The sequence below is a fragment of the Narcine bancroftii genome, chromosome 10 (genome assembly GCF_036971445.1).
Source record: "Narcine bancroftii isolate sNarBan1 chromosome 10, sNarBan1.hap1, whole genome shotgun sequence".
NCBI lineage: Eukaryota > Metazoa > Chordata > Chondrichthyes > Torpediniformes > Narcinidae > Narcine > Narcine bancroftii.
The window spans coordinates 62,874,870-62,892,412 of record NC_091478.1 but is presented as its reverse complement, the minus strand read 5'-3'; the positions used below and the strand labels follow the sequence as shown (position 1 = coordinate 62,892,412).

The 17,543-nt window shown below is 39.5% G+C and overlaps 1 protein-coding gene across 4 annotated transcripts in view; it reads right to left on the bottom strand.

Moving 5' to 3' along the window:
* Nucleotides 1–323: 323 nt before the first annotated feature.
* The window catches only part of LOC138744617 (glutathione S-transferase A-like), a 41,516-nt gene continuing 24,296 nt past the window's right edge, over nucleotides 324–17,543 (bottom strand). The window contains exon 6 of one of the 4 annotated variants that reach the window (XM_069901046.1): nucleotides 324–2,506. In XM_069901046.1, coding sequence (XP_069757147.1) covers nucleotides 2,362–2,506 — 145 coding nt within the window. In that variant the 3' untranslated portion in view covers nucleotides 324–2,361. Of the gene's footprint in view, nucleotides 2,507–6,483; nucleotides 6,839–17,543 lie in introns of those variants that run through there. The other 3 variants (XM_069901047.1, XM_069901044.1, XM_069901045.1) reach the window with 3 other exon arrangements.

The window sequence follows — 17,543 nt, the reverse complement described above, 5'->3', positions numbered from 1 at the left end:
ACCTCTTGCACATTCACGAGGCCTCCCAACAGCAGCATATTACCAAAATATGCAGCTTTACAAGCGGGGAAATTGGCCACCTGAAAGTGCCAATAGTGGAGGTGGGGAGGCTTATCAAAAGGTGCAAGAAGAACCCGAATCTCTTCGTGGGCAAGACAAAGGAGGAAGGCTGACCATTATTTCTCCACTACATATCATGGTTCTATCTGGATAGCAAAGTTTTTTGGTGTGCATACAAAGTACATCTTATCCTGGACGCACAACCCCTCCTCATTAGTCAGGAAGGTGCAGCAGTGTAAAAGATTCTATTTTTGAGTCATCCAGAAGCAACAATTATTACGTTTATTAATACAGATTCTCTGCTTTACTCCAGGATTTCAAGAGAGACACAAATTTTGCATATTAAGAAAAATCAGTCCACCAAATTAGTATTTAAGTTAACTATTCAAACTACTTCCTAAATGAATTGTTTCACAAGTTGACAGGAGCATTAATAGCTGAAGTGATCTGACAGACTCTGTTCCCATGTGATTGGGGTCGCCGATAGCGATTTGTCAAGATTACTGCAGAAGGCATAGACTTCACTTTTTGTATTGAACCAGGTCTTTCTCTTTGAACTTGAGGAAAAGTTCCTTTTCCCTTGTGAGTCTTAAGAAATCAACTAATTCCCAAGACTTCTGATTTACGCGTGTAAGATAAATCTTGAAATTCATGTACATAGGACAGGCTTGTCAAAGTGTATTAAAAGGCCATTTTAATATCAGGCGTCCTCCTGGAGGCCGGCTACAAGAGTGGATCGAAAACTTAAAATGCCTTTCAGACAGCAGCCCTAAAAGGCTGCTCCAGCATCATATTCATAATTGAGACATGCCTCTGGAGCCAGGGTGACTGGTGCCGTAGTGCCACCCGTCATAAATATGCAACAGAGCAATGGCCATCTTTCCTACCCATAACCCCCCAAGCAGATGGAACCACTGTTTCCCAGAACAGTTCCAGCCATGTGGGGGATCATGGGTAGGAAAGACGGCCATTGCTCTACTGCATTTTGAGCTGCAGAGCAGTCCCCAAGACCGAAGCAGCCTGGTGAGGTAGTCACAGCCCACACCAGACACTCTTGCTGGGCACCACTGCCCCTGCCTTGAGTGGGGGGGGGGGGGGTCGGGGTCATGGAAGGAGAGGGGAGATGGGTGACGGCGTCATCAGCCCGCCCCTAACCAGCCGTTTGCAGCAGTTGTTCATTCAGGTCAGACAGCAGAGCATAGCGCCCTGCCGATTATCCTTCCCCGAGAAGGGTTGGAATCGGCACCTCGGAGCCGGCCACTGCACATTCAGAAAAGTACGTCTTTAGGCACAAGGGTGAATAACCTCTGCCTTTACAGACAGGTGTTTTCCCTGCTTGAAAGGGCCTAAAGACAAAACCTCCTAGACAGGAGTTCATCTGTTTGGGAGATATGAAGTTTCAATAGCTGATTGGTGTCAATCATTTACATTTCTTAATAAAGGCAATGGTGTTAAAAGGAACTGTCATATAATTCTTCAACTGAATTCAAAGATTTATGCTTATCAACGCAAGAAATATGATGTAAAAAATAAGTACAGTGCTGTTTCACTGAGATCTTTGAATGAGATGCAATATTGACAAGGGTGCCATGGTCTACCTGACATTAGTATCACTCATTCCCATCAGCGTGCTTTAATAAATGTGTTTTGTATGATCTATGGTTCTGTATGTATTTTTCTATCTGGACAGCGAAAACTATTACAGCAACACCTACAGTTCATGAGGGGGCAATGCTACTGGCTCCCATCTTGACATTTTGCCGAAAATTGACTACACGATCAGGCTGCATCAGCACGAGGTAGGGTAGCAGTAAAGCATTGGACCAGATGTCAATAAAAAAACAATGGCCAATTGGATCATTGGAACTTCCCTGTCCTCCATTAATGGCTTTCACCAGGAACGTTGCTCAAATAGGGCTCAAAGAATTATGGAGGATTCCTACCACCCATCACACAGTATCTCTTACCCGACAACCATTAGGTAAGAGGTATAGAAGCTTCAAAATTAGGACTACTAGGCTGGGAAATAACTTCCTCCTGCAGGCTGTAAGATTGATGAACAGTATCCTGTAACTTTAATAAAAAGTAAGTACATTATTCAATATTAATACCATACATTTATGTGATTATTGTGTGCTGTGAGAAAATAAATGAACTCATCCAAACTTGTCATTAGGGTGGAGTCTGCCAAAAAACTTGCTTGATAACACAAGGTGGAATTAATAGTTTAATTAATATGTCAGTTTTGGTATTGCTCCTGTCAAGGGCAAAAGAAAGGCTCTTGTTTAATTATGAGGTTTTCTAGGAACTCAGTCTGACATCCTTCAGCACGTCCATAGGTGGAGGGCACTCATTCCAGTGTGGAGGCCACGAGGCCTGGATGCTTGGCCGCTCTTTCACTCTGGTATAATATTCTGACAGCTTGGGATATTCATCCAGTGATAGCCTGGAAAAATTAAGATTTTTTTTTACTCATCTTCCCCAAATGCACACATACTTCACACAATCAGAGAACTTGCTCAAATGTCTTTAGTATAGCTCAGAGACCAAGTCTGCTATAGAAACTTAGTCCAAGATGGGAAAGAGTTTAGAAGTCACCTTAGCATATGATGTTGCTATGTTTTAATTAAAATTTGTTTCTTAACAGCACAACAATTTCAGAAATATCTGGGACAGAGACTTAAGTTTCTAACAGTGTGTATCAACTGCCACAGATAGATGAAATATCAACCAAATTTCCACTGAATCAGAATGCAAGTCTGAACATTACAATGATAGTTTATTGGAATTCATCATAATTTCCATCATGTAGTTAGTACAAGAGCACAATCAACTAAAGTACATGGTAAAGTGTATCAGGGCTGCAGGGTTAGTGTAGTGGTTAGTGCAATGCTGTTTGAGCGCCAGTAATCGGAACTGGGGTTCGAATGCTGTGGTGTCTGTAAGGAGTTTGTATGATCTCCCGGTGTCTGTGAGGTTTTTCCCTGGGGTTCCGGTTTCCTCCCACTGTTCAAAAGGTACAGGGGGTTGTAGGTCAATTGGTGGCACAGGCTCATGGGCCAAAAGGCCCGACATCATGCTGTATGGCTAAATTTAATTTTTTTTTTAAATGTCACGATGTGGAACAATACAGCAGATCTGGCACTCACATCATTTTTTCCAAAGACTAACATTGTTAGCAGCAACTTCCTCCATCCAATTTCCTTGGCTGATACAGACCATAATGCAAAATGTCTATTAGTTTTGGCAATTCATCCACTTCAAATTTTAAACTTGTACCTATCCACCCCTATCCACCATGACCTCTTGCCCGTGGCCTGTGCTTCTCCCCCAGCCCTTCTCCCTATCATTTTATGCAGAGGCCTTTTAGCTTAAAACTGGAGAAAGGGCTCAGGCACAAAATGTTAGATAATTATATTTATCTTTGCTACAAAGAATGCTGCACAGTTTTCAGTTTCTCCAGCACTTTTGTGTAAAATTCAATAAAAGATCTTTACCCAATGCATGAGATCTCCAGGTGCATTTTAAATATACACCAAGGACTAAGCTTGCAATCTTCCAAATGTGGTTATCTATTCAAGCAGCAGTTTTGAGCTGGCATTGAAGAGGGTCCAGTGGAGTTTAGAAAGACAATGGTGGGGGTTTGTTTTTGAGACACTAGAATTGAAAGGGCTTGATAGACTCAATGTGAAGGGGACAGCTCAGAGTAAAAGGACATCCGTTCAGAAGCAAGATGAGCAGAAATTTCTTCATCGAGAGCAGTGCTTCTCAACCACCTTCTTTCCACTCACATACCACCTTAAGCAATCCCTTGTTTATCACAGAGCACCTATAGCCTAGGGATTACTTAAGAGTGATATGCAAAAAATAGAGGAAGAAATAATAGATCCGGCAGGGAGGTATGTAATGATAATGTCAAATATATTCAGAATTTTGGAATTTGCTCTATATATATGCACCTAACGATGAGGATCAAAAGTTTATGGAGGATAGTTTTTTGAAGATTGTAGACACACAAGGAAATATATTGATAGGAGGGGATTTTAACCTTAATTTGGACCCAATGTTGGATAAAACTGGACAAAAGACAAGTGAAAAGAATAAAGTAGCCACATTTATGGTTAAGTCAATGAAGGAAATTAAACTTATGGAAATATGGAGGAGGCAACACCCAGAGAGAAGTAATTTTCATATTATTCGAGTAGACTCAAGGATTGATATGTTTTTGTTGTCAGCCCATATTCAAGGGAGAGTTAGGAAAAGTTAGACTACTATCAGATCATTCACCCCTATTATTAGCAATAGAACTGATGGACATCCCACCAAGAACATATAGATGGAGGTTAAACTCCATGCTACTTAAAAGTCAGGAATTTAGGGAGTTTATTGAACGCCAAATTAAAACATATTTTGAAATAAACACACGATCAGTGAAAGACAAATTTATATTATGGGACACAATGAAAGCCTTCATTAGAGGGCAGATAATAAGTTCTGTGACTAAGATGAAAAAGGATTACAATCGGGAAATAGAGCAGTTGGAAAGGGAGATAGTAAGTACAGAAAAGGAATTAGTAAAAAGGGATGATATAATGAAAAGGAGAGAATTGGCAGACAAAAAAAATTAAATACGAAACATTACAAATGTACAAGGTTGAAAAGAACACAATTTCTTTGGCTTGGCTTCGCGGACGAAGATTTATGGAGGGGGTAAAAGTCCACGTCAGCTGCAGGCTCGTTTGTGGCTGACAAGTCTGATGCGGGACAGACAGACACAGTTGCAGCAGCTGCAGGGGAAAATTGGTTGGTTGGGGTTGGGTGTTTGGTTTTTCCTCCTTTGCCTTTTGTCAGTGAGGTGGGCTCTGCGGTCTTCTTCAAAGGAGGTTGCTGCCCGCCGAACTGTGAGGCGCCAAGATGCACGGTTTGAGGCGATATCAGCCCACTGGCGGTGGTCAATGTGGCAGGCACCAAGAGATTTCTTTAGGCAGTCCTTGTACCTTTTCTTTGGTGTACCTCTGTCACGGTGGCCAGTGGAGAGCTCGCCATATAACACGATCTTGGGAAGGCGATGGTCCTCCATTCTGGAGACGTGACCTACCCAGCGCAGCTGGATCTTCAGCAGCGTGGAGTCGATGCTGTCGACCTCTCCCATCTCGAGTACTTCGACGTTAGGGATGAAAGCGCTCCAATGGATGTTGAAGATGGAGCGGAGACAATGCTGGTGGAAGCGTTCTAGGAGCCGTAGGTGATACCGGTAGAGGACCCATGATTCGGAGCCAAACAGGAGTGTGGGTATGACAATGGCTCTGTATACGCTTATCTTTGTGAGGTTTTTCAGTTGGTTGTTTTTCCAGACTCTTTTGTGTAGTCTTCCAAAGGCGCTATTTGCCTTGGCGAGTCTGTTGTCTATAGGTAACTGCTTGACCGTTTTGAGTTTTGTGTGCCCGATGGAGATGTGGGGGGGCTGGTAGTCATGGTGGGGAGCTGGCTGATGGAGGACCTCAGTTTTCTTCAGGCTGACTTCCAGGCCAAACATTTTGGCAGTTTCCGCAAAACAGGACGTCAAGCGCTGAAGAGCTGGCTCTGAATGGGCAACTAAAGCGGCATCATCTGCAAAGAGTAGTTCACGGACAAGTTTCTCTTGTGTCTTGGTGTGAGCTTGCAGGCGCCTCAGATTGAAGAGACTGTCATCCGTGCGGTACCGGATGTAAACAGCGTCTTCATTGTTGGGGTCTTTCATGGCTTGGTTCAGCATCATGCTGAAGAAGATTGAAAAGAGGGTTGGTGCGAGAACACAGCCTTGCTTCACGCCATTGTTAATGGAGAAGGGTTCAGAGAGCTCATTGCTGTATCTGATCCAACCTTGTTGGTTTTCGTGCAGTTGGATAATCATGTTGAGGAACTTTGGGGGACATCCGATGCGCTCTAGTATTTGCCAAAGCCCTTTCCTGCTCACGGTGTCGAAGGCTTTGGTGAGGTCAACAAAGGTGATGTAGAGTCCTTTGTTTTGTTCTCTGCACTTTTCTTGGAGGTGTCTGAGGGCAAAGACCATGTCAGTAGTTCCTCTGTTTGTGCGAAAGCCGCAGTGTGATTCTGGGAGAATATTCTCGGCGACACTAGGTATTATTCTATTTAGTAGAATCCTAGCGAAGATTTTGCCTGCAATGGAGAGCGGCGTGATTCCCCTGTAGTTTGAACAGTCTGATTTCTCGCCTTTGTTTTTGTACAGGGTGATGATGGTGGCATCACGAAGGTCCTGAGGCAGTTTTCCTTGGTCCCAACAAAGCTTGAAAAACTCATGCAGTTTGGCATGCAGAGTTTTGCCGCCAGCCTTCCAGACCTCTGGGGGGATTCCATCCATACCTGCTGCTTTGCCACTTTTCAGTTGTTCGATTGCCTTATATGTCTCATCCTGGGTGATGACCTCATCCAGCTCTAGCCTTAGGGGCTGTTGAGGGAGCTGGAGCAGGGCGGAATCTTGGACTGAGCGGTTGGCACTGAAAAGAGATTGGAAGTGTTCTGACCATCAGTTGAGGATGGAGATCTTGTCGCTGAGGAAGACTTTGCCGTCTGAGCTGCACAGCGGGCTTTGGACTTGGGGTGAGGGGCCGTACACAGCCTTTAGAGCCTCATAGAAACCCCTGAAGTCGCCAATGTCCGCGCTGAGCTGGGTTCGTTTGGCGAGGCTAGTCCACCACTCATTTTGGATCTCCCGGAATTTGCGCTGAAGATGGCTGCATGTGCGATGGAAGGCTTGTTTCTTCTCTGGACAGGACGGCTTTGTAAGGTGAAAACAATGAAAACAAAGCAAAAATATTACGAACTGGGAGAAAAAACACAAAATATCAGCCTGGCAACTTAAAACAGAACAAGCTACAAGAACGATACTGGCATCAAGGAAAAAGGACAAACAAATTACATACAATCCAACAGAGATTAATGAAAATTTTAAGGAATTTTATGAACAATTGTATCAAACTGAGAACGAGGGGAAAGATGATAAAAAAGAGGAATTTTTAGCTAAAATTGAACTGCTGAAATTGCAAGAAGAGGAACAAAACAAACAAATGAAACCATTTGAAATAGAGAAAGTACAGGATGTATTAAAAGAGCTGCCGAACAATAAAACACCAGGAGAGGATGGATTTCCAATAGAATTTTATAAAACATTTAAAGAGTTACTAATTCCTCCTCTCCTGGAAGTAATGAACCAGATAGAAGAAACACAAAATTTGCCAGATTTATGTAAGACAGCAATAATTACAGTAATACCAAAGATGGGAAAGGCTCTATTAACACCAGCATCATATAGACCAATATCTCTACTTAACTCAGACTATAAGATAATAGCAAAATTATTAGCAAACAGATTGGTTGATTGTGTACCTAAAATAGTAAAACAAGATCAAACTGGATTTATTAAGAAAAGACGAACAGCGGACAACGTCTGCAAACTTATTAATCTAATCCACACAGTTCAAGGAAATAAGAAACCAATAGTGGCTTTTGCTCTAGAAGCAGAAAAAGCCTTTGACAGAGTGGAATTACTTATTTAAAGTATTACAGAAGTTCAATTTACCAAAAAATATATGGACTGTTGGCAAAGGTAGCAGTAAATGGATATGGATAAGTAGGTCAACTAGACAGGGATGTCCACTATGCCCCTCATTGTTCGCCTTAGCAATAGAACCTTTGGCAGAACTGATTAGAAAATAAAATAAAAGGGATAAAAATAAAGGAGAAGGAGTATAAAATCAGCTTATTTGCAGATGACATCATAGTATACCTAACAGAACCAAAGGTATCAGTAAAAGAATTACATAAGAAATTAAAGGAATATGGAGAAATATCGGGGTACAAGATCAACGAAATAAAAGTGAAGTGATGCCAATGAGTAACACAGACTATGCAGAATTTAAAAAAGAATCACCATTTAAATGGCAAACACAAGCAATCCGATAATCCCTTTTACAATAGACAACCTTTCCTTTAGAGAATGGGAAAGAAAAGGAATCAAAAGAATAGAAAATTGTTTTTTGGGAAATAACTTATTAACATTTGAACAGTTGAAGTACAAATATGGAATAACTTGTGGTATAATGTTTGCATATCATCAATTAAAAGCTTATTTAAAGGATAAATTGGGAAACAGATTGAGATTACCTGAAGGAAGCAGCTTTGAATACGTGATTACAGACACAATGATAATTAAAAGATTTATAACCAACATGTACATTAAACTGCAAGATAAGGAAAATGATATAAACTATAAACCTAAGCAGAAGTAGAAAAAGGATCTAAACATAAAGATAAAAAATGAAGTATGGGAAAAGTTATGTTCTGGAACTATGAAGAATACAATAAACACAAGGTTACACATGATACAGTATAATTGGTTACACAGGGTATATATCACTCCTCAAAAATTAAAAAAATGGGATTCAACATTATTGGATAGATGTTTTCTCTGTAAGAAGGAAATGGGAACAATATTACATGCAACTTGGGCATGTACGAAAGTAAATACATTTTGGGAAGAATTAAATTAGATACTAAATAAAATTACAAAAAATAACATACCAAAAAAACCAGATTTCTTTTAAAGTAACACAAGAAGTAGAGAATTAGGCCTCAAATTGGATAAAGTGTAAAAAAAATTCATTACGATAGCCTTAATGATAGCAAAAAAAAAATGTATAATGTCAACTTGGAAAATGGAAGCCTGAGAATACAGCAATGGTACATGGAAATGCATTCCATTGGAAAAAAATAACATATAATTTAAAAAAATTAAGTCGCAATGTATGAACAAATTTGGGAACCATACATGGAACATATCAGAGAGAGCTTGCATAGGACCTCCATTCCCTAGAATGAAAATGATATACAATTATATTGTATATGTTGAATATTTATGGGTTTTGGAGGGGGTGGGTAAGGGGAAAGGGGAAAAAAAGAACACTGTGTAAATTTAATGAGAAATGTTTGTACATATTTTGGTTGATATGGTTCATAGGTGAAAAATAAAAAAATTATTAAAAAAGAGTGATATGCGAGTGGAAAGAAGGTTGAGAACCACTGATCTAGAGAGTGGTAAATCTGTGGAATTCATTGCCATACAGCTGTGGAGGCCATCATTGGGTAGATTTAAAGCAAAGGTTGTAGGTTCTTGATTAGTTAGGGGTGAGAATGGGTTGAAAGAGAAAATACATCAGCCATGATTTTAATGGCAGAGTAGACAATTGGTCAAATTGTCTAATTCTGCTCCTACATTTATGGCCTTCCGACCCACTATCATAAGGAATTGGATGAATATATTGGCCAGTTGAGAGTTCATCATACATTGTCACTCTATGACATTTTGCATTATGAATTAAGTGGAAAAAGTATTTTATAATATTCAATGGATTGGTCAGTAGCATTACACTGCAGGTTGAAAAAGACAAGCAAGATGCAACAGTAGGGGAGGTGGGGTGAATGTCTGCCAAGCTGCCGGTCTCCCCTCTGTCGAGCCTTGCTGTACTAACATTGGCTGTTCATTATCTCTACTGTTAAGGACACTCCTCTTGGGTATAACTGTGTATGTACCTATTGTCTTTCATTATTGTACCACGAGTTTCTACTAATAAAATTGAAGTGCCAGTTGATGAAGTAGACAAATATGATGTGGTCAAACAATAATCATGGCTTTTATTAGCAGAAACTAATAAATGGGGTTAGATTGTCAATCTCAGATGAACAGTGTAGTGTTATATTTTGGTGGGAAACTACCCACACTTACCATCCCCTGCGCTAGTTAGTTTAATGTCTGTCCACATTAAAGATCAATGCTCCCTAACTTTTCAGTGATTTATCCCGAGTGTCGGCCGATTTCCCCTAAGAGCCATTCTTACAGCAAAGAGGATCGTGAGTTTATCAAAGCTGAGACCCAGAGATTGCTTAAAGAGGGAGTAATTGGGGGAGGAGTCACGTGATGGAGTAGCCGGTAGGAGAATACCAGCCCTCTCCAGAAAAGGAAAAAAGTGAAGAAAAAACAAAACCCCAGACACACAAATCACAACAAATAAAAAATAAAGGTGTGGAGGAAATGGCACCAAAGAAAGAAAAGCCAAAAACAACGGGAAGAAAAGAAGAAAGAAAGATGGCGGAGGAGAAAAAAAGCAGGGACCTGCCGTGGAAAGAGGAGCCCACTCCCTGAGGTCAGTGGAAACCCTGCAGGATGGTGACCCATTGAATACAGAACTGCAAAGATGGGTCACAGAGCCAAACAGAGACAAAGACAACACCGACGGGATGGGGGACCAGCTGTGGAGTGGAACTCTACAGCACGAACAGCTGAGAATGACCAGACAGCAGGGCTCCCAGTGGGAAGATACAGAAAATAATGGGAACGAGAGGGATGAGAATGAAAAAAGGAAACCAGAGACACAACAGATAACCAGCCCAGAAGAAGAGGACCAACATCAAGACACCATAAAAAACATACCCAACAAACTGAGACAAGCAGCCCAACAAGAAAGTCAGAAGAGACACAGATACAAGGAAGAGAAGTAGAAGACACAAACCCTAGAGCAGACTCAGAAGAAAAAGGAGAACATCAAGGTCTACACAGAGAAATAGAAGATAAAGTGAATGGACAGTACATAGATTTTTTTTAAAATTTCAAGAATATATGGAAGCATTAAAAGAATGGCTGACACGAGAATTTAGTGAAATAAAAAGAAAAATGTAAAGTACAGAAGAAAAAGTGAGTAGAATAGAGCTGGTCATACAGAAATAGGGAAAAGAATAGACAAGGTGGAAGAACGAGAAACAGCCATAGAAATGGAAGTGAATGACTTAAAAAGAAACTGATAAAAAAGTTAAAGAAACACAGGAGTTGTTAGCTCAGAAGATAGATATAATGGAAAACTATAATAGGAGAAACAATATAATGATAGTGGGCCTTAAGGAAGATGAAGAAGACAAAGATATGAAAGAATTTATAAAAGAATGGATCCCCCAAGGTCCTGGGAATGCCAGAAATGCAGGAAGGAATGGAAATAGAAAGGGCACACAAAACATTAGCCCCGAAACCACAGCCACAACAAAAACCAAGATCAATTTTAGTAAAATTCCTGAGATATACAAGAGAAAATATATTGGGGAAGGCAATGAAAAAAATGAGAGAAGACAAAAAACCACTGGAATACAAAGGTCAAAAAAAAATTTCTACCCAAACACAAATTTTGAGCTCCTGAAGAAGAGGAAGGAGTTTAGCACAGCAAAATCGATCCTATGAAAGAAAGGCTATAAATTTATGTTAAGATATCCAGCGGTGCTTAAAATAGTTATCCTGGGGCAGCAAAGCAGACTGCTCTCGGATCCGGAGAAAGCGCGAGAATTTGCAAAATGCCTGCAAAACAGAAAGAGAGATGAAGAGATTTAACAAGAACGAAGAATGACAACAAACTTCATATAAAGAAGAAAAATAATGTACAAGTAAGAACTAAGGAGCGGAAGAAAAGGGAAGGAAGGAAGTAAGGGGGGAATAAAGAGGCTGAGCTTTGTTATATGTGAAGATAAAAGTCTTTTCTGGAGGGGGTTGGGTGGGAGAGAATAACAGTCACTGTGAAATCAGTTGACGTTTGCGAGCAGGTTCACAATCCAAATGGAGAGGGGAGTTGTGGTTGCCTCGCAAGGGACAAGGGGCGACTCAGGGGGGGGGGGACATTTGGGGTTAAGGGAATTCTAGATGTGGGAATAGTGGAAATATTTTATGTTTTAGAAGTGTTGTCTTACAATGTGTTCAAAAAAAGAAAACAGAAAAATCAAAAGGAAGAAGCTGTTAAATTTACTGAAGAAAAAATTGATATAGCATTCGTGCAGGAAACACATCTAACTGAAGTGAAGTGGAACACAAAAAATTAAGGAGAGACTGGGCAGGGCACATAACAGCAGCATCATATAATTCAAAAGCCAGAGGAGTATCTATATTAATCAATAAAAATGTACCAATCAAAATAGAGGAGGAAATAATAGATCCAGCAGGGAGGTACGTAATGATAAAGTGTCAGATATATTCAGAATTTTGGAATTTGCTCAATGTATATGCACCTAATGAAGAGGATCAAAAATGTATGCAACATATCTGTTTGAAGATTGCAGATATGCAGGGGACTTTAACCTTAATTTGGACTCAAAGATGGATAAAACTGGAAAAAAGACTAGCAGAAAGACCAAAGTAACCAAATTTATGGTTAAATCGATGCAGGAAATGCAACTTTTGGATATATGGAGGAGACAAACACCCAAAGGAGAAGGAATACTCATTATTCGAGTAGACATAAAACATACTCAAGGATAGACCTGTTCCTGTTGTCAGCCCACATCCAAGGGAGAGTTATAAAAATGGAATATAGAGCTAGATTGTTATCGGATCACTCACCCCTGTTATTAGCAATAGAACTGGAGGACATCCCACCAAGAACATCTAGATGGAGATTAAACTCCATGCTACTTAAAATACAGGATTTTAGAGAATTCATTGAGCGCCAAATTAAAATGTACTTTGAAATAAATACGGAATCAGTGAAAGATAAATTTATACTATGGATGCAATGAAAGCCTTCATCAGAGTGCAGATAATAAGTTATGTAACTAAGATAAAGAAGGACTACAATCAGGAAATAGAACAGCTGGAAAGGGAAAGAGCAAGTACAGAAAAAGAACTAGCAACAAGGGAAGATACAACAAAAAGAAGAGAATTGGTGGACAAAAAAATTAAATACTTAACACTACAAACGTACAAGGTGGAGAAGAACATAATGAAAACAAAGCAGAAGTATTATGAGCTAGGAGAAAAAAGGCACAAAATACTAGCTTGGCAGCTTAAAACAGAGCATCAAGGAAAAAGGACACAAACAAATTACATATAACCCAACGGAGATCAATGAAAACTTCAAGAAATTCTACAAGCAATTATATCAAACTGAGAACGAAGGGAAAGAAGACAAAATAGATGAGTTTCTAGCTCAAATTGAACTACCAAAATTGCAAGGAGGAGCAAAACAAATTAATAAAATCATTTGAAATAGAGGAAATACAGGATATATTAAAAAAACTACTGAACAATAAAACGCAGGGAGAGGACAGACTCCCAATAGAATTCTATAAAACATTTAAAGACTTATTAATTCCTCCTCTCCTGGATGAACTATATTGAAGAAACACAAAACATGTCAGATTCATGCAAAACAGCAATAATTACAGTAATACCAAAGTCAGGGAAAGATCGACTAACACCAGCATTGTATAGACCAATATCTCTACTCAACTCAGATTACAAGATAATAGCAAAACTATTAGCAAACAAATTGGCTGATTGTGTACAAAAATAGTAAAACTAGATTTATTAAGAAAAGACAACAATGGACAATATCTGCAAGTTCATTAACTTACTCCATGCAGAACAAGGAAACAAGATGCCAACAGTGGCAGTTGCCTTAGATGCAGAGAAAGCCTTTGACAGAGTAGAATGGAATTATTTATTCAAAGTACTACAGAGGTTCAACCTACCAGAGAAATATATTAATTGGATTAAAGCATTATATAAGGGACCATTGGCGAAGGTGACAGTAAATGGATATATATCAAACCAATTTAAATTAAGCAGGTCAACTAGGCAGGGATGTCCACTATCTCCCTCACTGTTCGCGTTAGCTATAGAACCCTTGGGAAAACTGATAAAATAAGAGGGATAAAAATAAAATAGAAGGAATATAAAATCAGTCTATTTGCAGATGACGTCATAGAATACTTAACAGAACCAGAATTATCAATAAAAGAATTACATAAGAAATTGAAGGAATATGGAGAAGTATCGGGGTACAAGATCATCGCAAATAAAAGTGAAGCGATGCCAATGAATAATGCGGATTACACAAAGTTTAAGAAAGAATCACCATTTAAATGGCAAACACAAGCAATCTGATACCTAGGCATTCAACTAGGTATCAGATACCTAATACCTAGGTATTCAACTAGGTATCAGATACCTAATACCTAGGTATTAGACTAAATGATAAGGCCATCTATAAGAATTAAATTATCAGCCATTAATGAAGAAATTACAAGATGACTTAGAACATTGGAAAGATTTACCACTAACACTGATAGGAAGGGTAAATTGCATTAAAATGAATATCTTCCCAAGGATACAATACCTATTTCAATCGTTACCAATTCACCTAACAGAGAAATTCTTCAAAGAGCTAAAGAAAATAATAAGGAAATTCTTATGGAAAGGGGGGGAAACTGAGGATAGCGCTAGATAAATTAACAGAATAGTACAAACAAGGGGGCTTACAGCTACCAAATTTTAAGAATTATTAAAGAGCAGCACAATTAAGATACCGATCAGATTTTTATCAAACAAGGGACAAACCAGATTGGACCAGATTTGAGCTAGATAAAATAGGGGAGAAGGTACCTGAACATATACTATATAGGTGAGATGAAAAGCTGGTGCAACATAGGAATTCACCAGTACTACACCATCTGCTCAAAGTTTGGAAGATTCACGTAGAAAGGAAAAAAATTATCAACTACCAAAATTAATATTGATCCAAAATTAACTAATCCCTTTCACAATAGATAACCTTTCCTTTAGAGAATGGGAGAGAAAAGGGATCAAAAGAATAGAAAATTGTTTTTTGGGAAATAACGTATTATCTTTTGAACAAATGAAGTACAAATATGGTATAACTCACGGTACAATGTTTGCATACCACCAACTGAAAACCTACTTGAAGGACAAATTGGGAAGCAGGCCGTGGTTACCAGAAGGAAGCAGTTTTGAATATGTGATTACAGACACAATGATAATTAAAAGATATATAACAAACATGTACATCAAACTGCAAGAGAAAGAGAATGATGAAATAAGCTGTAAACCCAAACAAAAGTGGGAACAAGATCTAAACATAAAGATAAAGAATGAAATATGGGAAAAGCTATGCTCCGGAACCATGAGAAATACAATAAACACGAGGTTATGCATGATACAATATAATTGGTTACACAGGTTATACACCACACCCCAAAAGTTAAATAAATGGGACCCAACAGTATCAGATAGATGTTTTCACTTTAAGAAGGAAACGGAAACAACTGTACATGCAATTTGGGCATGTGAGAAAGTGGAAAAGTTTTGGGAAGATCTAAATCAGGTATTAAATAAAATCACAAAAAATAACATACCAAAAAATCCAGAGATCTTTCTTCTAAGTAATATAAGAAGTAAAGAACTTGGCCTCGATTTGGATGAAGCACAAAAAAAGATTTATTATGATAGCCTTAGCTGTAGCAAAAAAATGTATAATGTCAACCTGGAAATCAGAAGAGAGCCTGAGAATACAGCAATGATACATAGAAATGAATGAATGTATTCCATTGGAAAAAAATAACATATAATTTAAGAAATAACATCACAGTATTCGAACAAATTTGGGAACCGTTCATGGAACACAACAGAGAGGTCCTACCACGGACCTCCACCACCTAAAATGACAGAATGAGAAGAAGACAAAATGAACTGACCCAATGTGTAAAAAAAATGACACAATTTTCTTGTTTATTTTCATTGTGTGTTGACATTGTTTAATGGGTTTAATGTATTGCATATGTTGAACGTTTAGTGGGTGGGGGGGGGGGTGGGAAGGAGGGAGGGAAGGGAGGGGGAAAAAGGGGAGAAAATGACACTGTGTGTATTCAAAGAGGGAAATGTTTGTGTGTATTTTGGTTCATAGTGTGAAAATTTTTTTTTAAATTAAAAAAAGAGGGAGTAATTGAACCCAGTAAGAGTCTGTGGTGAGCCCAGGTGGTAGTTGTGAAAAATCACACTAAGAAACAACTGGCTATTGACTATAGCCAATCAACAGTTACACCAACCTGGATGCCTACCCCCTGCCACGCATCAATGAAATGATTAATCAGATAGTGGAGTACACTTTGTATTGCGCTATCGACCTCAAAGTAGCTTACCACCAAATCCGCATTAAAAAAAAAAGGAACGACCCTATACAACCTTTGAGGCTGATGGGGGGGGGTTATACCAGTTTAAAAGGGTACCTTTTGGAGTCACTAATGGTGCGTCAGTATTTCAGATGGAAATTGATAAGATTGTTAGGACGTACAAGTTACAGGGTACGTTTCCCTGTCTGGATAATGTCACTCTCTGTGGGAAAACACAGGCTGAGCACGACAACAACTTAAAGAAATTTTTAGCAACAGCTAAAGAACCCAACCTTACACTTAACGAGGGCAAATGCGTGTTCAACGCAACAGAGCTACCCATTCTGGGCTACATTGTCCGCAAGGGCGAAATTCACCTCAACCCGGAAAGAATGGCCCCCTTAAGAAGTTACCACCCCCAAACTCACCAAAAGTCCTTAAAAGGTGTATTGGATTCTTTTCCTACTACTGCAAATGGGTTCGGGACTACGCCACGAAGGCACGCCCTCTGTTTGACACTAAATCTTTTCCTCTCTCTCCAATGGCCTTGAAGGCTTTTGAGAGAATTAAAGCTAATATTGCCAAATCTGCACTCTTGTCCATTGATGAGGATGACCCATTCCAAGTGGAAACTGATGCCTCAGATTGTGCCTTGGCAGGAACCCTTAATCAAAAGAGCAGACCTGTGGCATTCTTCTCCTGCATGTTACACAGACCTGAACTTAAACATCCTGCCACTGAAAAAGCCCAGGCTATTATTGAAGCTGTTCGCTACTGGAGACAATTTCTAGCCAGCAGAAAATTTACTCTCGTCACTGATCAGAAATCTGTAGCCTACATGTTCAGTACTAAGCACAAAAGTAAAATCAAGAACAATAAGATGGCACACTGGCGAATAGAACTCTCAACTTATAATTATGAGATCCAGTACAGATCGGGCAGGTTAAATGATCCCTCTGATGCATTGTCACGATCTGCTGCTGGAGGGGCTAAAAGAGACCCATAGCAGACTCTGCCACCCAGGAGTCACGAGATTCTTCCACGACATAAGGGCTAACAACCTGCCTTACTCTCTGGAAGTCAGGAAACTGACTAAAAGCTGTCCTGTTTGTGCAGAATGCAAACCGCAATACTTCAAAGCTCCAGAGGCCACTCTCATCAAGGCAACCTGACCTTTTGAGAGGATTAGCTTAGATTTTAAAGGACCATTACCTTCCAACAACAAAAATGTATATTTCCTTACTGTAATTGACGAATATTCCAGGTTTCCCTTTGCGATACCCTACCCTGACGTCTCGTCAGTGTCTGTCATTAAGTCACTTGACAGAATTTTCAGCATTTTTGGTTCTCACAATTACATTCATACTGATAGAGGCTCAGCTTTCATGAGCGCTGAACTGCGGCGAGCCCTGCTACGAAAAGGGATTGCCACCAGCCGTACCACGAGCTACAACCCGCAGGGCAATGGGCAGGTTGAAAGGGCTAATGCT